The 20,622-nt window shown below is 55.1% G+C and overlaps 2 protein-coding genes across 3 annotated transcripts in view; one reads left to right on the top strand and one right to left on the bottom strand.

Annotated features, from left to right (window-relative positions):
- CARD14 (caspase recruitment domain family member 14) overlaps positions 1–3,524 on the bottom strand; it is a 35,929-nt gene extending 32,405 nt beyond the window's left edge. Inside the window, exons 1-2 of the mRNA XM_045044014.1 lie at positions 3,464–3,524; positions 867–1,093 (exon numbers count right to left, since the gene is read on the bottom strand). The gene's annotated coding sequence lies outside the window, so the exon portion shown is untranslated. The remainder of the gene's footprint in view (positions 1–866; positions 1,094–3,463) is intronic.
- A 1,523-nt stretch (positions 3,525–5,047) lies between these two features.
- On the top strand, positions 5,048–16,762 carry EIF4A3 (eukaryotic translation initiation factor 4A3). 2 transcript variants are annotated; one of them, XM_023244263.2, is made up of 12 exons: positions 5,052–5,280; positions 7,121–7,193; positions 7,774–7,840; positions 8,249–8,311; positions 8,898–9,030; positions 9,727–9,807; positions 11,971–12,112; positions 12,593–12,731; positions 13,485–13,600; positions 16,015–16,122; positions 16,216–16,343; positions 16,540–16,762. In XM_023244263.2, the coding sequence occupies exons 1-12, from the start codon at positions 5,112–5,114 to the stop codon at positions 16,554–16,556; spliced, it is 1,236 nt and encodes a 411-aa protein (XP_023100031.1). In that variant the 5' UTR covers positions 5,052–5,111; the 3' UTR covers positions 16,557–16,762. The 2 variants fall into 2 exon arrangements, with proteins under 2 accessions (XP_044899954.1, XP_023100031.1); XM_045044019.1 differs by lacking the exon at positions 16,015–16,122 and having other exon boundaries at positions 5,048–5,280.
- The last annotated feature ends 3,860 nt before the right edge of the window (positions 16,763–20,622 follow it).

Here is a 20,622-nt window from a genome sequence, read left to right as displayed (position 1 = left end):
TTTTCCCATTCTACGTGCAATCATCTGCCTGTCAATCCCACTCGGATGTCTGGGCATCTCAAATATAACTCAGCCAAACCAGGTCTATTGAAAAAAATGTTTTATTTATTCTTGAGAGAGAAAGAGAGACAGAGCACGAGCAGGGGAGGGGCAGAGAGGGAGGGAGACACAGAATCAGTGTCAGCACAGAGCCTGACTCGGGGCTCGAACTCACGGACTGTGACATCGTGACCTGAGCCGAAATCAAGAGACGGCTGCTCCACCAACTGAGCCACCCAGGCGTCCCTAAAATTAACCATTTTAAAGTGAACTATTCAGTGGCATTTAGTGTTTTTGTCTTGTTGTTTTGTTTTGTTTAGAGAAAGAGCACACAAGCAGTAGAGGGAGAGAGAGAATCACAAGCAGGCTCCATGCTGTCACTGTGGAGCCTGACTCAGGGCTCGACGCTCCCAATGGTGACATCATGACCTGAGCTGAAATCAAGGGTCAGACACTTAACTGACTGAGCCCCCCAGGCGCCCCTGGAACGCATTTAAACTCCACTCACAGCCTGTAAGACCTTTTATGATCTGGCCCTGCTCGCCTCTTGTCCCACCCCCACACTTGCCCACGCTCATGATGCCACCAATACCTTGGCTTCCTGCCCCCCTCTTGTACTGATCCCCTGCCTGTCTGGGAGTGTTCACACTCGTCACCCCTTCTTCCTGGAACACTCCTCCCTGGGGTGTTTCCATGGCCACCTCCCTTAACAACTTACACGACACCTTCCTCCAGTCACCCAGTAAATCGGCGACCCCCTCTCTTCCACTCTGCTTTTTTTTTTTTTTTTTTTTTTGCATCACAGCAATGATAAAACCTGCAATTACCTTATTGGTCTGCATGTTGTGTCGGGCTTGCCCTCCTAGGGAACACGAGCTCTGCCCGGCAGTGCTGTCCGTCCTGTCTGCCACCCAATCCAGCTCCCGGACCAGCGCCTGCTCCACAGAGATGCTCCTATGCACCTGTACCTTCGCCGCCCAAACGCTGGACGCTGGCAGGGTGTAGTCAAGGCTCCAGCCAGTGGGTTCGGGAGCACAGTAAGAGAGGGCCACTCCTAGAGAGGAACAGTGGGGAGGGCAGGAAGTCCATCTTTGGGGACAGCCCCTCGGATTCAGGGCATCAGCTCTTATGGTGATGATTCATGGGAGCCCAGCCCAGCCCAGCCCAGCCCAGCGGTGCTAACCTAAACCTCCGTCTGCCCCTGGACAAGACAAACCACTTTGACGGTCTCCACCGTGGGTCTAACACAGGTACCAAGAAAGAAGCGGGTGGGCTCCTGTGGTGTAGCCCGCCGACCTGTCCGTGTGTTCCCCATTGCTCCGGGATGAGCTCAGGTTGCTCCCGAACAGCCGGATCTGTCCCGCGGTCCTCCTGCCCTCCTGCTCTACACACCCGGGCACACCTACTATGTGCTTGGGCAGGATGGGGAAAAACACAGACACGGGGCTCTGCCCTCCCTGACGTTAGTCTAATCAGGTAGGGCAGCCTCCCTCCCCCAAATATAAAGGGTGTGGGAAGTGAGGCGCAGGAGAAAGAGGGGGTACCGTGCCCAAACAGAATGGGTGGGTCCCCTGTGGGGACAGGAAGTCCGGGATAAAGGGCCCGGAGGTGAGAAGCCATCGAAATCCACTTTTTAGGGGACTCAGAGTGGAGCCATTTCTACTCTGCAGCTTGTAGCTGGAATTGTAATTGAGGTGTCTGTTAAGAATGGAAACATTAATCTGCACGTTCGAGCAGTGGAAACGTGTACTGAGGGCCAGGCTGGGCTGTCCATTCGTGTTTTTTTATGTTTATTTATTCTTTTTTTTTTTTTTTTTAAGTATTTTAACGTTTATTTATTTTTGGGACAGAGAGAGACAGAGCATGAACAGGGGAGGGGCAGAGAGAGAGGGAGACACAGAATCAGAAACAGGCTCCAGGCTCCGAGCCATCAGCCCAGAGCCCGACGCGGGGCTCGAACTCACGGACCGCGAGATCGTGACCTGGCTGAAGTCGGACGCTTAACCGACTGCGCCACCCAGGCGCCCCATATGTTTATTTATTCTTGAGAGGGTGTGTGAGCAGGGGCGGGGCAGAGAGGGGGACAGAGGATCCGAAGCAGGCTCCACGCGGACAGCAGCGGGCCCGACGCGGGGCTCGAACTCATGAACCTTGAGATCACGACCTGAGCCCAAGTCGGAGGCTCAACCGACTGAGGCACCCAGGCGCCCCCCGGGGTTGTCAATTCTTGCTTTGTAAGCAGATGCTTACGCCCAACGCAACATAGCAACGTGGAAACAGGAGGCCAACAGACAGAGCAAGTGACTAAGGGCGTGTTCTCAGTATACAACCAACCAGTTACGTTTGCTATTGGTGATGAAGCAAAATGCGTTTCAGATCCTGCTGACCCTTTGGTGCACGTTGCATAGGCTTCGTGAAACTAGCACAATATTGGAGCAGGAAAACATCTCCTGAAGTGACGTTTTTCCCCCGGCCGCACTTACCAAGAGCCGCCTGTCCCGCGTGATAAAAACATGGCTCTGCTGTCATCTACTGAACTCCGAGCTCCCCAGAGCGGATTTACCCTCCTTATTCTCCCAGAGGCCTCCTGGCCACCAAGGGGGACCTGCCTGTTATGTTCAGGTGCACCCCCGCAGTGTCCTACACCTCACTGTATTTTGGGGGGGCGGGTGTCATCCCATCTGATTACGCGAGCCTCAGGGACAAAGACCACGTCTGCCTGGTTCCCCTTTGCTCCCTGGAGAGCGCTGCTTATGAGAGACTGCACTGATCTCCCCTCCACCCCACCTCTCGTCCTTTTCCGTGGACTCTGGCCTAAAAAGTCAAAAAGTTATTGGCCCCAAACAAAAGGAAGAGGCTTTTAAGATGTGTATTCAAACACAGCCAAAGGGCCTTGCCGGAACAATGGCATAAGATGCCGTAAAAGTGTGAAGACGAAAGACAAGCCGGGGTGGATTGTGAATTAGGGTGAAGAGTCTCTGAGCAAGCGCCAAGAGTCAATTCTCCCCTTTGCACTTAGTAGGAATGCAAGAATTTCTTCCTTTCCCCATTGATGTCAGAATTTGTAGAGTCTTCTATTTACTCTCTCCCCCACTCCTGGCAAGGTTATTTTACGTGCTAGATACCTAGAGCAGCACTGTCCAATAGGAATATCATACACAGTGTGATTAAAACATTCTAGTAGCCGGAACGCCTGGGTGGTTCACTGGGTTAAGTGTCTGACTTCTGCTCGGGTCATGATCTCGCGGTCCGTGAGTTCGAGCCCCACGTCGGGCTCTGTGCTGACAGCTCGGAGCCTGGAGCCTGGAGCCTGCTTCGGATTCTGTGTCTACCTCTCTCTCTGCCCCTCCCCCACTTGTGCTCTGTCTCTCTCTCAAAAATAAAAATAAAAAATAAACATTTAAAAAAAAGAAAAGAGGGGCACCTGGGTGGCTCAGTCGGTAAAGCATCTGACTTCTGCTCAGGTCATGATCTCACGGTTTGTGGGTTCGAGCCCTGTGTCGGGCTCTGTGCCGACAGCTCGGAGCCTGGAGTCTGCTTCAGATTCTGTGTCTCCCTCTCTCTCTTCTCCTTCTCTGCTTGTGTTCTGTCTCTCGAAAATAACCATCAAAAACCAAAATTGAGATTAAAAATAAGTGAAATTAATTGAAACAACATTTTATGTAACTGAGTATATCTAAAATATTGCCATTTCAACACACAGTCAACATAAAAGTTATTAATGAGATATTTTACACCCTTTTCTTATAGTGTCTTTGAAAGAAAATAAAGTTGCTATGTCTTCTCCGCAAAGGATTATCCAGCGTCCTCTCTGAGGCCATACAGTTTTGCAAACTGTGCTGTTGCACGATACGTACGGATTTCAAAGTCTAAGAAAGCGAGTCAGCTTTAGAAATACTCAACATTTGACTAACACCGGCATTCTTACGAGGCATGCTTATCGGATCAACTACCTCCTAGAGTTTGGACATATTCTGCCCTTAGCGTGGGTGTTTCAGAAGGCAGGCCTCACTTACCTATACTGCAACACATTGCGCTTTACGTGTGTCTGGTTTCGTGGAAGAAACGATCATCCACTTACAACTAAATTAACCTTCACAACAGGAGAGCGTTCCAGCACCCTTGGAAAGAGGTGGTGGGTTAAACACATGCCCAGTGATGCGAGCCAAGCCAACAAAGAGAAAGGGAGTGTAAGCCTCACAAAATTAAAAGCACACAGAACGAAGCCAGGTCGGGAGGTGACGCCGGTCCAGGGGCGAGCGAGTGAGCGAGCCTGGCACTGGAGGCACTTAGGCAAGTTTAAGGGTCACACGCAGGGCTGGCTCTCGGGTACAGGGCGACAAAAGCCGAACCCTCCGGGGTTCCCTTCCTGCGGGGCAGGCGCGGTGGCGCACGCGGGGCCCGGGAGCTGCAGGTGCAGCGCAGCCCGGGGGTCGTGCCCTTACACACTCGACCGGCGGCAGGGACTCTTCCTTAGAGGCTTAAAACCCGGCTACCTAATCGGAGCCGGCAGCGAGGCTTTCCAAAAGTAAACTCTTTGCATCGGGGGCCAGGGACACTGAGCGGCAGCGCCGTTTCCCGCGGCGAGCGGGCGCCCTCCGCTCCGGCCGGGACCTTAGCGAAACCAGGGTGCGGCCGGGGGCCCTGGCTCGGGGGCTGCCGCTGGCGGGGTCCCCACGCCCACCCACCCGCGCGCAGGGTCCCCCGTCCCGGCGGCTAAAGCACAGGGAATATCAGCCCCACATTCCAACCAGCTCCGGGTCCCCGACGCTTCGGCCCTATTTATAAGGGGTGGGCGGGGCCCCGCGGGGCCCCGCCCCTCGCGAGTTCCCGCGGCAGCTCAAACGCGCGAGAGCAGTAGCAGCAGCGGCAGCAGCACCGCGTCTCTCCCTGAGGCCCCCTCCCTTTCCCTCTTCAGGGGAAGAGGAGCTCCACCGCCCCTCCCGAGACGCGGCCCCGACGCACGCTCGTACGCACGCGCGCGGTGGCGTCAGTTCCTGGCGCCGGCGGCGCGGGGCCCTGCTTCCGCTTTCCGCTGCGGCGCGCGCCCCGTTCTCAGCCGACTCGGGATCATGGCGGCCACGGCCACGATGGCGACCTCGGGCTCGGCGCGGAAGCGGCTGCTCAAAGAGGAGGACATGACCAAAGTGGAATTCGAGACCAGCGAGGAGGTGGACGTGACGCCCACGTTCGACACCATGGGCCTGCGGGAAGACCTGCTGCGCGGCATCTACGCCTACGGTCGGGGGCCGCGGGGTGGCCGGGCGGCGAGGGCGGGGGCGCGGCCGGGAGGGAGTCCCGGGGCCCAGCCTGCCGCGGCCCCGCCGGGTCGGTGTCGGAGGCTTCGGCGCGTCGTCCTCGGTGCACAGCACGGTGCCGGGTCCAGCGAAGGCTGAGAAGTCTTCCCGGGCACTTGGGCGCCGTTCATGCGTTGGATAACGGGCTTGTACCTAGTAGGTGCTAGGGACCCGCGCTGCTCTGGGCGCTAAGGGTTTGGCAGTGAATCCGGCAGGCTCGTGCCTAGACCCGAGGCTGCTTCAGGCAGTGGTGATGGCTGTGACGCGGGGAGCAGGGGGAGTAGTGGGGCTACTATTTGAACTGAGGTCTGGATTAAGGAGCCCGTCGTGAGAGGACCGGGCAGAGGGAAGGGCTGGTGCCAGGACCGTGCGGTACTGAGTCCGTGCGTTCCAGGCACAGAAAGAAGCCTCCTGTGGTGGGAGCCTAGGGGCGACTTTGGAGGGGCAGACAGAGCCAGATCTTACAGCGTGCTGTGTGAGGTGATGAAGAGTTTTTTATTTCTAAGTGCAGTGGGAAGCCTTTGGAGGGTTTTAAGCAGGGGTCAGATTTGCAGGTACAGAGATTATTTTGGGAGTCTGGATTTAAGGGGAGGTGAGAGCTGACGCTGGAGAGGAGGCAGGGGAGAGGTGATGGTGTTGCGGTGGCGATGGGTTGGATGTGAGCAGCAGAGGTGGGTGGTGGTGCTGTTTGCTTAGGTGGGGAGCCCTGGAGAGAGGCAGAGTTGGGAGTTCTGTCCTGGACGAGGTGAATCTCCGGGGCTTGTAAGCCATCCAGTTGGAGATGTTGGGAGGCAGTTGCCCGAGCTGGGAGCCTGGGAAGAGTTGGGGTGGGGGGGCAGTGCAGATGGGAGTGATTAGCATCTGTGTTTAACGCCTGGGACTGGGCTGTCATTCACCCAGCAGTCCTTGATGTTCTGGCAGTTTAGACAGCAAAGAGGGTGCTGAGGGGCTGGGAGGTGAGAAGTGTCAGCACATCCCCACCTGGTGCGAGGCTGACAGTCCTGCCTGCCTCCGGGCATCCGAGACATCCCTGCCCCAAACACCGTTGTTAGTTTCCCAGCCACGTGCTTGGTCACGATGAGGGTTTTAAGTCATCTATTATAGTTTTTATGTTAAATGGAAGTTGTACTGTATTTTAAAAGACTGCCCCAAATTAAAAAATTTTTTTTGTACGTAAACTTTTGTTTACTTGGAAAATACTTTTACTCCTTCAGAGTAGCCTCGTTCCCCGGTAACAGTCACGTAGAGGGATGGTGTCCTAGTTTGTATAGCTGCACTGCGAGTGGAAGGGGCACAGTGTGGACCCCGCAGAAAGACCCAGGCAGTAGAGTAAATGCAGTGTAGACACTTGGACAGCATGCAGACCGATACGGAGAGGGAAGAGGGGCGGCTGCAGAGCCACTGGACTTATTTCCCTTCCTTGTAGTTCAAACAGTAACGCAAAGAATAGCTCTGCAAGTGACTGTAAATAGCACAGAAAGAATTGGGAGTCAAAGGTGAGCCCCCGCCCAGGGTCCGGGAGTGCCACCGTTAACTTTTGGGGGGGTTTTGGTAATCTAACTGAGGTCTCTGTATTCTGCAACGGTGTTTTTAAATAAGGATTCTGTACAAATGAGATCCATGTTAGTATAAAAACATGGTTCAGCCCGGTTCATTCACCAGCTGTTTGTTGAGAGCTTCCGTATGTTGGACTTGGGGTTAGGAGGGGTGGGGGTGAGGGCTTCAACAGGGATACCGAGGAGCTTCCAGTGTGTGATTAGAACTAACTTTGTTTCTTTCTGCAGGTTTTGAAAAACCGTCAGCCATCCAGCAGCGAGCCATCAAGCAGATAATTAAAGGCAGAGACGTCATCGCTCAGTACGTCACTGGCCCCAAACGGGGTTAGGCTCCAGTCAGCCCAGTGCAGAGAGTGCTTTGGGAGGACCATTTTTCACCCTTTCCTTGACTTTAATCCACAGGGTGTCTTCTTTTTTTCTTTTCCTGTCCTTTTTCTTTTCCTGTTTTTTCTTTTCCTTTCCTGTCCTGTCTGGAAAGCCGTCATATTTTTAGCCAGCCTTACCTATCAGTTGGCGTGTGGAATGGTTTATAATACTCTCTTAATGGCTTTATCCCCCATTTGCCTTATTCTTAAAGACTTGGTTACAAGATGAATTATTTTTGGAGGCTGGTTTTAGTCCGAAATTACAGAAAAGAATTACGTTTATATAAAGGGGAATCTCTCCTTTTCTGCCACCTGTAACACTTGATCTCCCTTGGTGACCCCGCAGAGCCCCCGCCCTTCGGTTGAGGCACTGGTCTGCTCCGGGAGGTGGGGCTCCTGCTCAGAAGCTGCCCAGGTGCTCCTGCACCTGCCCCTGGGGGCAATGCCATGGTGGGGGTGCCGTGAGTGGGAGCAGGGAGCCCGTTCTACACCCTCGGTCTGTGTTTTCTCGAACAGGTCTCAGTCTGGCACGGGCAAAACCGCCACGTTCAGCATTTCCGTCCTCCAGTGTTTGGATATTCAGGTAATTTGCAACTCCTAGGAAATCCTTCCTTTTCTCCTCTAACTGCAGTTCAAAAAGGGCAGCTTTGAAAAATGTCTATTTGGTCGTACCGACTCAGACTCAACTAATTTCTTAAGAGGTTCTTAGGTGTGTACTCACACGAGAGCTAATACTCTGGCATCAATTCCTTGTCGTTTAAACCGAGAGATATATTAGCGGACATTCTTGTGTGCAAGCCGCAGTCCTGCCTGGTAAACCCTGTGATGGCTGGGTTCACGCTTGAACTCACATTTGGGTTCGTTTACCTCTGTTAGACGTGTGGTCTAATGTGCGGTTGACGTGAGATAACGTTGCCAAGAGGTCTGCGCTGAGCTCGTGTACCTCGAAAATACTGAGGACTCTCTGTTTTCTGACACGTTATTTTACCAGGTTCGCGAAACCCAGGCTTTGATCTTGGCTCCAACGAGGGAGTTGGCTGTGCAGATCCAGAAGGTGAGACCCAGGGAGGCGGTGCCGTATTTGCAAGTATTGCCTTCTCATTCAGTGGTCAAAGGCTGACTGGTTGGTTGAATCTAATCCTGTTTTTTGGTTTCCTCTAATTTTATTTCCTGATCCCTAACATTTGTGACGTGAATTTCTGATACGTTTTAAATCATTTTTAACGTTGCTGGTGTGTTTCCACTAGCTTTTTGCAGTTTTAGAATTGTGATTTTTTTCAGAAAAAGATTCGTTTTAGTTAAGCGGTCGTAACTTTTATACTTAAAACACTATAAACACTCGATACACGTTAAGAAGTAAATACTGTCTTTGGGTGGCTAGGATTATGAGTTTTATGTGGTTCCGGGGTATTTTGTAATTGAAATGTACTGCTTTTGTACTAATAAGCCAGCAAAATGACTTCATTTTGGCATAGAAAAGAGTAGAAGGGGGAGAGTGGGTCTTTTTGTAGTTTTATGGTGTAAATAATAGAATAAATAACTCTCGGTGGTCATCTTACGTTGGAGTAGAAATTACCTTCGTTTTGGGAAAACTGCGAGGTCTCTGACTTTGCACGAACGTGAGCCTCGTTTGAATTCAGGGCCTGCTCGCGCTGGGTGACTACATGAACGTCCAGTGCCATGCCTGCATCGGGGGCACCAATGTGGGGGAGGACATCAGGAAGCTGGACTACGGGCAGCACGTCGTCGCCGGCACCCCCGGGCGTGTCTTTGGTAAGCGCTTCTGTCTGTAAAAGTCACGCACCCAGCAGGGTTCGCCAGTGGCGTTTAAACCGCCTGGGACCGTTTCCCGTTGCCATGCTGCGTCACGGTTTTGCACATGGGTGACGTGTAGGAGGTGGACAGAGGTCTCTGAGATGCCGTGAAAGTGTGAAGCACAGCCAGAACGGCTGGCCCTTTCCTTGTAGCCTGAGGTCTAATTATCTCTTTTCTTTTCTTTCTTTTAATGTTTGTTTATTTTTGAGAGAGAGAGAGACACAGAGTGTGAGCGGGGAAGGGGCAGAGAGAGAGGGAGACACGGAACCCAAAAGAGGTTCCAGGCTCTGAGCTGTCAGCACAGAGCCCGACGCGGGGCTCGAACTCACGAACCGTGAGATCATGACCTGAGCCGAAGTCAGATGCTTAACTGACTGACCCACCCAGGTGTGTCTCGTGTGTTTTTTTTAATTTTTTTTCTTAACGTTTATTCATTTATGAGAGACAGAATATGAGCGGGGAAGGGGCAGAGAGAGAGAGGGAGACACAGAATCCGAAGCAGGCTCCAGGCTCTGAGCTGCCAGCACAGAGCCCGACGCGGGGCTTGAATCCATGAACCATGAGATCATGACCTGAGCCGAAGTTGGGCGCTCAACTGACTGAGCGACCCAGGTGTCCCTTGAGGTCTAATTATTTTTAACTGTGGTTCCGTAGACATGATTCGGCGCAGAAGTTTGAGGACGCGCGCTATCAAGATGTTGGTTTTGGATGAGGCTGACGAAATGTTGAATAAAGGTATGAGTAAGAGCATAATTTCCTCCCAACGTTTAACTACGTTTTCACAGCACGAGGTGGAAACCTGCAGCTGACGCAAGTGTTCTCTGCGTGAGCAGAAACGCTCGGCTGGGCGCGACTACGAACATAGAACTTGCACCCTGTCCTTCCCGCAGTGGGGAAGGGACCACTGTGCCACCGCTCCCCGCGCGTCCGGGGCTGGCGCAGGTGGGGAGGCACGCGGTCGAGGCGGGGCGCGTAGAGATGCCTGCTGTGCTCCGTGGGGCCCTGGCGGCTGTGACAGGGAGCCTGGATTTCTGGTAACAGCGCGTTGTGTTGTCTAGAGGTTCTGTAATCTCTTTAGCTAGCTGTCTATTGGTTGTTTAGGCTTTTACTTTCTTATTTCGATTTAAATTTACCTTATTAGATATTTTTCAATGTTTACATAATTGTTTTGGGAGAGGGATAGAGAGCGCGCAGGGGAGGGGCAGACAGAGAGGGAGAGAGGGAGACAGAATCGCAAGCAGGCTCTGTGTCGTCAGCACACAGTCCTGCTCGAGCCCACAAATGGTGAGATCATGACCTGAGCTGAAACCGCGTCGGACCCCAGCCGACAAAGCCACCCGGCTGCCCCCCTTTTTAAAAGAATTTTAATACTTATTTTTTGAGGGGCGCCTGGGTGGCTCGGTCGGTTGAGCGTCTGACTTCCGCTCAGGTCAGGATCTCGCGGTTCGTGAGTTCCAGCCCCCACGTCGGGCTCTGTGCTGGCAGCTGGGAGCCTGGAGCCTGCTTCCGATTCTGTCTCCGTCTCTGTCTGCCCCTCCCCCACTCATGCTCTGTCTCTCTCTGTGTCAGAAATAAACATTAAAAAAAATATCGTTTGAGAGAGCTCGTGCCAGCAAGCAAGTAGGGGAGGGATGGGGGGGGGGGGGACAGGGACAGAGGATCTGAAGCAGGCTCTGTGCTGACCACAGAGAGCCCGATGCGAGGCTCGATCCCACAAATCGTGAGATCATGACCTGAGCAGAAACCAAGAGTCAGACGCTCAACCAACTGAGCCACCCAGGTTCATAGGCTGATCTTTTTCCCAGTTACGTTTTAAGGTAAATTTTTAGACTTCACGTGTACTTTTTAGGATTTTCACGTGTTTTTATCAAAACGTCTGAGGACAGATATGTGATGCCCCCCTTGGTGGTGGCGGCTGTGGTGTCAGTACAGTGACAGGGAAATGCGACCTGACAGATGCTTTGGGTCCAGCGCACGTTAGAGCGCCTCTCCGTGTGTCCACGCCTCCGCTGCCTGCACACACCCTCCCCTCAGTCCCTGCCCCCACACCGGGGGGGGGGGGTCACCAGGTGACAGACGCAGCGGCTGAGGTGCGGTTCCCGCCGGTTTTCCCGGTGTCCGGGCCTGCGGGGCTCCTGCTGCGTGAGGAGCTGTCCCCGTGCCCCTCTGTCCGGAGGCCCTGCTCTTCTAGGGACGGCACGGTCACCACTGTGCACTTGGGCGGCTTCCTTAGCGTTTGAGGGGGCGGCTGCTCGCGGGCGGCCCCTGGGGCGACATTCGCACAGCGAGGTCTCCAGATGGACGGCGTCTGCGTCATCTGGGGATTTGCTAGAAACGCAGGTCTTGGGCTCTGTCATTTGTGGGGTCACGACTTCGCGATCTGTTAAGGGGCCTTTGGAGGCCGGGACCTGCCGTGCGGGCATTCTCACGGGCTCGCCTGCTGACTCCGTCCTGCCCGGGGCAGCGGAGGTCACGGTGTGGTGGCCCGTGGTCCAGGTCCCACCAGTCGAGGTGTGGTTGACGGGTGACATACACCCCTAAGGATCCCACGTATGCGGGAGATTGTTCTGTCCGAATCCGGATCTCTGGTTTCTCTTAAAACGTGGCAGATCTGGCCACGTCGGACGCACATCCTCACAGCAGCCCGACAGCAGCAGTGACCGCCAGCAGGCGTCTGAGGTCGTGGGCGATCCAGGGCCGGGGCTTCTGTTGCTCCTCACGGCCGGCATCCGGGCCTGTCGGGGTGGGGCCACGACCCCCAGAGACGGCAGAGAGGGGTGCGTGGATTTCCCGGGTCCGCGGAAGACATTCTTTGTGAAACCTTACGCCTCACATCCGCGACCTCCGTGTCCAAGCGCGCGGCCTTCAGAATTCTCCGCGTCTCCTCCTTTGTCCCAGGTTTCAAGGAGCAGATTTACGACGTGTACAGGTACCTGCCCCCGGCCACACAGGTGGTGCTCATCAGCGCCACGCTGCCTCACGAAATCCTGGAGATGACCAACAAGTTCATGACGGACCCCATCCGCATCTTGGTGAAGCGGTAAGCACGCCCCGCGCCTCGGGTGCCACAGCCACAGGCCACGTAGATGGTGTTTGGGTCTGAAAACGTGTAAAGTGTTTCTTGCATTCTTTTTTGAAAAGCCAGCTTTGGGGCACCCGGCTGGCTCAGTTAGTGGAGCGTGGGACTCTTGATCTTGGGGTTGTGAGTTCGAGCCCCATGTTGGATGTGAAAAAAAAAAAAAGCTTTCACGACGGGCCTTCTCCTTTGGCTCTGCGATTCTGAATTTACGAGCTAGCTGGCGGTATTTGTCCATCATTGCCATGGGAGCAAAATGTGCACTGCGAGGTGTGCAAGTTGTTGAAGGCGCAGGCTGGTCGGGCCCGTGCAGCAGAGGTGCTGGCCCCCGGGGGGGTAGGGGCCGCCGCGGGCCGGGCCGGCACCGGGAACGGTGCGTGGCTTGTGTGCGCCCTGAAATCTTGGTGGAGGAATGAGTTCCCGGGACGTGCCTTTGTCCTCCAGCGATGAACTGACCCTAGAAGGCATCAAGCAGTTTTTTGTAGCGGTGGAGAGGGAAGAGTGGAAATTCGACACCTTGTGTGACCTGTACGACACGCTGACCATCACTCAGGCGGTCATCTTCTGTAACACCAAACGGAAGGTACGTAGCCACCTTAGCTCTTCAGTGTTCTCGTGGCAAAAACTGAACTTGGTTCTCTTTGGGACGCAGCCCAGACCTTGCCTGTGGTGGCTCAGAAGGGGACAGGCAGGCGTGGCCAGGGAAGCTGTACGGACGTGTTCACGCTGGTCCCAGGACCGGACACACGGACGTCATTGGCTTTAGGAGGGGCCCCGGGCCTGGGTTTTCTTAGGCTCCCAAGTGACGCTGTCGTGCAGGTGGACCAGACAGCCAGGAGTCGGCCACCTTCCAGAGAAGATTTGAATTTAAGTTTCAAATGAGAATAGTGAGAGACAGCCTTTTTTTCCCTTGAAAAACGTACACGGAACCAGTAAGAGGAGTTTTGCCCCAATATGTGCTGGGCAAACATTTCCCACACGTCTAGTAAAGATTCCTCTGAGGATTTTTTTTCCCCCCCAAAGGTTTATTTTGAGAGAGAGCAAGCAGGGGAGGGGCAGGGAGGGGGGACAGAGGATCCCAAGCAGCTCTGAGCTGTCAGCGCAGAGCCTGACGCGGGGCTCGAACCCAGACAAACGTGTGAGATCGCGACCTGAGCCGAAGTCAGACGCTCAGCCCGCTGAGCCGAACCCCAGGCGCCCCGTGATCGATCCGCGTGTTAAGGGCCCTGGCGCTGAGCGTTCACGTTGGTTCCGCGGACGACTGAGCTGAGGTCTGCAGCACGCGCCCCAGTCTGGTTTCTGAGCTTATGGTGGCGGCTGCTGCTTTGCCCTGCAGGTGGACTGGCTGACGGAGAAGATGCGAGAGGCCAACTTCACGGTGTCGTCCATGCACGGCGACATGCCGCAGAAGGAGCGCGAGTCCATCATGAAGGAGTTCCGGTCTGGCGCCAGGTGGGTCGGCGCGACTTCCGGCCCCAGACCGTGCCCTCCTGCCTCCTGGGCGTGGGCGTGGGCAGCCCTGTGGGGGCGCTAGGCTGGGGGGAGCCGCCATCACCTTGGGGGTGGGGGCGGGTAGGGGTCTTCACTGCCAAGTAAGGAGGTTTTCCGGTGGTGCTTTTGTGTTGGGGTCTTAGCCGAGTACCGCTGTGGTCGGAGAGCATGTGGCGTCGTTCCTTGTAGCGTCTTCCCAGGTTTGCTTGCCGGCCCGGCACATGCTCACTTCTAGATGCCCCGTGGTCGCTGTGCCCCGGAGGCTCCGTTGCCGGTTGCGTTTCGAAACCTCCGCACCCTCCCCTGTTTCTCTTTACTGTCTCCGCAGCAGCGAGGGAGCTGTGGGTGCAGCTCTGAGTTCCGTGTGTCCTCGACGTGTCCTCGATGGGTCCTGAGGCCGTCGTGCCGACCGGTTCAGAGTTGTTGGGTTTCTGCAGGGTTAGCCTTCATCACAGAAGCGTCCCTCCGTCCGTAGTAATGCTGCCTGTCGGCAGTCCTGCCGTGAGGCCGGCCCGGCCGCCTTGGGTGGGTGTCCCCGCTGGGTCCCCTCACGCGCCCCGTCCCCACTCTGTGTGCCGCCCGAAGCTGCAGGTGTGTGCTGTGCACACGGCTCGCGGTGGCTTCTGGTTGGTTTTCTCTGTCGTTAGAATGCTGATCGCTGTCTTGGGATGCAGTTCGTCCCGTGTTGTTTGATGCTGACGAAACTACGTTTGAATTAATCATCTCATCAGCGGGTTTACCTCTCATGCTCTTTTTCTGATTCCTTTTTTTAAAATTCATTTTGAGAGAGAGCATGTGCACATGCAGGGAAGGGGCAGAAAGAGAGAGAGAGAATGAGAGTCTTAAGCAGGCTCCGTGCTCAGTGCTTAGCCTGATGTGGGGCTTCCGTGAGACCATGACCTGAGCAGAAATCAAGAGTCGGACGCTTAAGCCGGCTGAGCCCCCAGGTGCCCTGGTTTTGGATTTCGTATCCTCATTCCTTTTCCCCGTTTCCTTTTCTCCTGAGGGAGTGTAGCGCTCTTTGCCTCCATCCTCCACATCTGTTGTGATCGGCACGTGGGCCTTCGTCCCTGCTCCCGCAGAGACCCGAGGCTTCAGTGACCCCTGCATTTCTAGAAAGCCGTGGTGGTGGTCACGTGCTTTATAATATCACAAACTCCACAGGACGCCTTTGCTTTATGTGACAACGTACAGACGTTCAGACGCACACTATCGTTTTACTTTTTGTCTTTGAACTTCTGTCTGGGATGGATGTCCTTCTCCTTGAAGAATGTCTTTACCTATTTGGTTTGGGGCTGCCAGTGACCCAGTGACAGAGTGTCCGTTTTAGTTTGTCTAGAAGTGTTTATCTCAAAGGAGAAACTTGCTGAGATAGAATTCTGGGAAGTCGCCTGCGGTCTCGGTGCTGCCCCACCCCCCACCCCCGCTTGTCTTTCGCTGTCTCAGCGGCTCCTGCTCTGATGTGTCCGTGCGGCTCTGGTCTTTCCTCCTGCTGGGCTGCTGTCCGGCTTCCTGCCCCGCCGTGTGGCTGGGCTCCTGTTCTCTCTCCCTCTGGGGCTGGGGTTGTAGGTGATTATGGGGCAGGGACACCTCCCCATTTTGTTTTGAACTCCGTTCTCCTGTGTTGCTGTCCCTTAACTTGAATGCTTCTAGACCAGCGACGTCCAATAGAAATGTGATAGTTCAGGCCACATCTGAGATTTCCTAGTACCCGTGTTAAAACAGACAAAAAGAACCAGGTGAGGTTGATTTTTAATACGATATTTGACTCAACGGGGCACATCATTTCAACATTCGCAGTATGTAGCGTTAAAAATACTAATTAAGGTGTTTTTTGCTTTTTTTTGTACCAAGCATTGAAAATCCTGTGTGTATTTTATACTCTAAAGAGCATCTCATTCCGGGCCAGCCGCGCTGCACGTGCTCGATGGGTAGGCGGGCTGGTGGCCTCGGTATTGGATGTGGCGGCCCGTGGCGTGTCCGATCCTGCCCTGGCTGCAGGACAGAGCGCTGTGAGTTGCATTTCAAATTTGAACACGCTGTAAAGCCTGCGCCAAGGTCCAGAGGCCACCAGCCCTGACTCCCCTCTAGGCGGAAGTAGGACGTCTTTCCCAGTTGTTGATACGGGACTGGGTTCAAACAGTTAAACGTAGTGCAGCAGAAGCTACCAGAACTCTCTTTATCAGACGGTGCGCGTGAACTGAGCACAACCACAGACGCGAGGCCTTCGTGGACAGGTCTTTCCGGTGCTGCCCCTGACGCTGCACGCCCGCAGGGGGGCCGGTGTGAGGGTGACCTGACGTGTTTTCCGCCCGTCGCCAGTCTTAAGCTTTCGTGACTGGGGTGGTTGCCTCAAGCACCTTCTCTCGTTGCAGCCGTGTGCTCATCTCCACGGACGTCTGGGCCAGGGGCTTGGACGTCCCTCAGGTGTCCCTCATCATTAACTACGACCTGCCCAATAACAGAGAGTTGTACATACACAGGTAGGGGTGGGCTTCCCGTGGGCCTCCCGTTGGCGGGTGTCCCGTCCCCTTTCCTGCTGCGTGTACTGAAGGGGTTTTGCTCTGCCCTTGAAGAATCGGGCGCTCGGGCCGCTACGGCCGGAAGGGGGTGGCCATCAACTTTGTGAAGAACGACGACATCCGTATCCTGAGAGACATCGAGCAGTACTACTCCACCCAGATCGACGAGATGCCCATGAACGGTGAGCCGGCCTGCCCGCCAGGATGTGTGGCACCCGCCCTCGCCCTCGCCCTCGCCCTCGCCCTCCCTTCCCCCTCCCCCTCCCCCTCCCCCTCCCGTCTTGTTTGTGTCTAGAATACGTCGTGAGCCTGTAGCTCAGTTAACACGTTTGCATCCCGTTTGCATCCTTCCTTCACACATGCCTTTCTGTCCCTCAGTGGCTGACCTGATCTGAGGAACCCGCCGCGCTGACGAGCTGGCGGCCGTCGCCCACCTCGTGCCGCTGTCGGGAAGTGTGCGGGGGCGGTTTCCGGGTGATGGGGTTCGTGTGAGCTTGGCGACAGCCCCCAGGACAGGCGAGCCCTCGGTGTTCTTTTCTTACCCACGTGTAAATAATGCTTCGAGTTTTTTTCATTAAACGTTTAAAACTTTTCCCATAAACTCTTAATTTTTTTTTTTTTTTTTAATACTTCTTTTTGAAGCAATCTGCATACCCAGCCTGGGGCTTGTCACCATCCCGAAATCAAAAGTTGCACGCTCCACGACTGAGCCAGCCAGGTGCACCCCGGGTTTATATCTCTTCAGGTGCCACCGGCTCTTCTAGTAACGTGCTGTGCGATCTTGGGCGACAGGTCGGGTCGCTTCACTCTGCTTTCTGTCTCTGTCGGTGAACGGAAGTGGTGATACAGCCCGCCTGTGCAGACCTCCCCACGCAGGTCGAGATGGTAGCAGTCGAACGTCAGGGTTGTGGGGAGCTTGAGACGTTTCTAAAGTTCACCCGGCGACTCCGACCCCGGGCATCACCGTCGTGTGGCGTGTGGAAGGAACTTCCCGACGAGCTCCCGTCCTGGAGCGGGGCCGCACGGGGTCCGATGAGGCGCGTGCAGGGCGCTTATGTGCCGGCAGTGGAGGCCGCGACACCACAGCCCCGGCCACGTGCGGCCAGGAAGCAGCCGCCGTGCCGGGCACCGGATCCCACTTCTCGCGGTCGGGAGGGAGGGGGTTCGGCAGAAGAGACCGTAGATCCTTGACTCCAGCTTGGCCCTGGGTTTGCGCACCAGGAGCGGGAGCCCCGGGCGAGCAGCTGGAGGGAAGGATTTGTCAGCAGCCGTAGTGTCTCTGGCTTAACAGGCGCAGTGTGGGTGGAGGAGGGAGGGGAGCACGCGGGGCCTCGTCCGTGGCTCGGGGAGGGGACGGCCGGAAGCAAGCCAGAAGGAGAGACGCGTGAGAAGCCGAACTCAGATGCCGTCTAGGAAAGAGAACAACTAGCAAAACACAGGAAAACATTCAACCTCGCAGGTGATTCGGGCGTGACGTGCGGCCAGGAAAGATTTGACGACGACCATGAGTGTGGCGAGGGCGTGGGAACATCTGTGGTGTGCTGTCAGTGGGAAAGCAGCCTGGCCCTGACCAGTGGGAGCAACGAAAATGTCCTCTCTCTCTGAGGGGGTAGTTCTGCCTTAGGCAGCTTTCCGGAATGTGGACTGGGGGGGGGGGGGGAGTGTGGGGAGGGGTGTGTGGGGAGCCACTGTGCTTGCAGTGCTGTGAGGGGGTTGGGGGGTGTTGGGGGGGGCAGCCGGGGCACGAGTGTCATGGCCCAAGTGGGTTTAGCGGTGTCCCTTGGCAACCAAACGTTGAGAGAAGCAAGGGGGCCGGTGTGCCCGGCCAGACAGGATGTTGAAAGCCGTTCAGCATCTGACATTGAATATTCAGACGTTCAGCTGCCAGTTTTAGCCATTACTCACTCAAAAGTGGAAATGACCCAAACCTCCACCGACCGGCAAGTGCGGTCACGGCGCGTGAGGAGTATTACGTGGCCATCCAGAGGGGTGTGGTGTCGACACCCGCTCGCCGAGGGCCACGTGCTGTGCGATCCCACTTCTGTGAAACGTCCCAGACGGCTGCATCAGACAGAACTCAGGTGGTGGTTTTCCTGACCGGGGAGCGCGTGCTTTGGGGGGATGAAAACGTTGAGGAGTCGGACCGTGGTAACGGTTGCACGCCTCTGTAAGCGTGGCGGACGTCACTGAGCGGTCACGTTTTGAAGGGGTGACTCCTACGGAGCTACGTCTCCGTTAAAAATCAGGTGGGGGGGCCACCACACCCTTCCCGAGAATTAAACAGGGCACAGGCGAGGGGAGAGTAGCCTAGAGTCCCAGGCTATAAAAGACGGCTCGACCGGGTCCCGAAACAGGACGCAGCTACACACACTTCGAAGAAGTCACAGAAGGCGTGAGTAAGCGGAGAGTGGAGAGATAAGGGAAACGTGCCACACGGGAGCCCTCCGAGCACGGTGAACCTTGGGCAGAGGTTTTGGGAAGACTTACCAGGGGCAGAGAGAGCCGTGTCGTACGCGATATCTGGAAAGGTGGTTCGTCACAAACGCCGGCAGGACAGCCCAGGGGCCTTGCACCCAGAGGAGCCTCACACTGGCAAAAACCCGTAGAGCGGCCGGGAAGGCTAGGCGAGTCCGGTTCCAGCTGCTTTCGGGAACCCAGTGAGGATAAAGGTACCAGATTTTCCTCACATACGGCCAGCGGCAGACCGCGGCTCTGGCCAGCGTGGTGAGGCAAGAAAAGGGGTAAAAGGCATCCGTTTGGAAAGGAAGAAAGTCTGCGTAGACTTTCCTTCACGTGGGAAGTTTCAGGGCTCTGCCCCTGGGCTGCTAGAGCCAGCGGTTGAGAACGGCCGTGTACGAGGTCGGTGCCCAGAACTCACTTGCGTTCCTGCAGGCCAGCAGTGAGCACTTGGAGAAGGAGACTTAAGCACCGTTTACAGTAGCACCAGATAGTGAAATACTGGGGATACGTTTGGCACCTGTGGCATCCGTGCCCTGAGAGCCACAAAGTGTTGCTGTGAAAAACGTCCATGAACGAGAGGCGCCGTCGTAACGGGACCAGAGGGGTCGGGATCGCTCAGGTGTCTGTTCTCTCCACGTTGTTCCACGGATCTGGCATAGCCCCGTCAAAGTACCAAGAGACTTTGGCAAAAATCGACAAGCTGATTCTAAAGCTGATACGGAGGGGCGCCTGGGTGGCCCAGTCGGTCGAGCGTCCGGCTTCGACTCAGGTCATGATCTCACAGTCCGTGAGTTCGAGCCCCGCGACGGGCTCTGTGCTGATAGCTCGGAGCCTGGAGTCTGCTTTGGATTCTGTGTCTCCCTCTCTCTCTAACCCTCCCCAACTTGCACTTTGTCTCTCAAATGTAAATAAACATTTAAAAATTTTTTTTCTTTTTACATTTATTCACTTTTGAGAGACAGAGACAGAGCACAAGCGGGGGAGGGGCAGAGAGAGAGGGAGACAACAGAATCCAATCCGGAGCAGGCTCCAGGCTCCGAGCTGTCAGCACAGAGCCTGACGCGGGGCCCAAACTCATGACCCATCAGATCATGACCTGAGCTGAAATCGGAGGCTTAACTGAGCCACCCAGGCGCCCCGATATTAAAAAAATTTTTAACAAAAAAATAAAATTCACATGGAGATACAAAGGACCCAGCGTGGCCGAAACAGCTTTGAAAAACTAAACAAAGCTGGAGGACTTTTCCTGCCTGATCCCCAGGAACATTACAAACTTACGGCACAACAGTGAGGTGTTGGCACAAAGACAGACACCCCCAGATCCCTGGGATGTGGTACAGGGTGTAGAGAGAGACCACAGATTTATGGGGAGGGGGTTTTCAGCAGAGGTATTGAGGCAGTGCGGTGGGTAAAGGATGATCCTTTCAGCAAACGATGCCCGAACAGATGGCGAGCCCTATGCAAAAAAAGAAAAACCCTTTATCATTACTTCGTACCACGAACAAAAAGTAGCTAGGGACGGAAGACCTAAAGTCACAAAGCTTCTGGAAGCACAGGAGGCAAGTCTTAGTGGCCTTGGATTTGGCCAAGATTTTTTAAATAGGACAAATAATTATAAATCAGACTGCTCAAAATTAAAAACCTTTAACTCCTCACTAAGCATTGTTAGGAAAGTAAAAAGGCAAACCACAGACTGGGAGAAAGAATTTCAACGCACATGCCGGACGGAGGACTTAGAACCAGAATATGCGGGGAGCTTTTCAGCGGTAGGTGGAAGAATGGCCCCCCCAGAGGTGCCCGGGGCCTGCTCCCTGGAGCCCGTGACCGCATCACATGTTACAGCAGGAGGGACTTTGCAGATGGAATTGAAGAGTTTTGAGACCGGATTGTCCCGGGTTATCCAGGTGGACCCACGTGAGCTTTTAAAGGTCAGCCCGCCTTGACCTCGCTGGACTTGAAAGTGCCTCCGCCGCGACGAGCAGCCCCTAGAAGGGGCGTGTG

The sequence above is a fragment of the Felis catus genome, chromosome E1 (assembly GCF_018350175.1).
Source record: "Felis catus isolate Fca126 chromosome E1, F.catus_Fca126_mat1.0, whole genome shotgun sequence".
NCBI lineage: Eukaryota > Metazoa > Chordata > Mammalia > Carnivora > Felidae > Felis > Felis catus.
Note: the sequence above shows the minus strand (reverse complement) of the source record. Positions and strands in the feature narration are given on the sequence as shown.

Excerpts from the sequence above, each read along its gene's own strand:
- EIF4A3 (XM_023244263.2), top strand. The coding sequence starts at position 5,112 with ATGGCGGCCACGGCCACGATGGCGACCTCGGGCTCGGCGCGGAAGCGG. Across the intron at positions 8,312-8,897 it reads TGGCTGTGCAGATCCAGAAG|GGCCTGCTCGCGCTGGGTGA; the intron begins GTGAGACCCAGG and ends GTTTGAATTCAG. Across the intron at positions 13,601-16,014 it reads GAGTTCCGGTCTGGCGCCAG|CCGTGTGCTCATCTCCACGG; the intron begins GTGGGTCGGCGC and ends CTCTCGTTGCAG.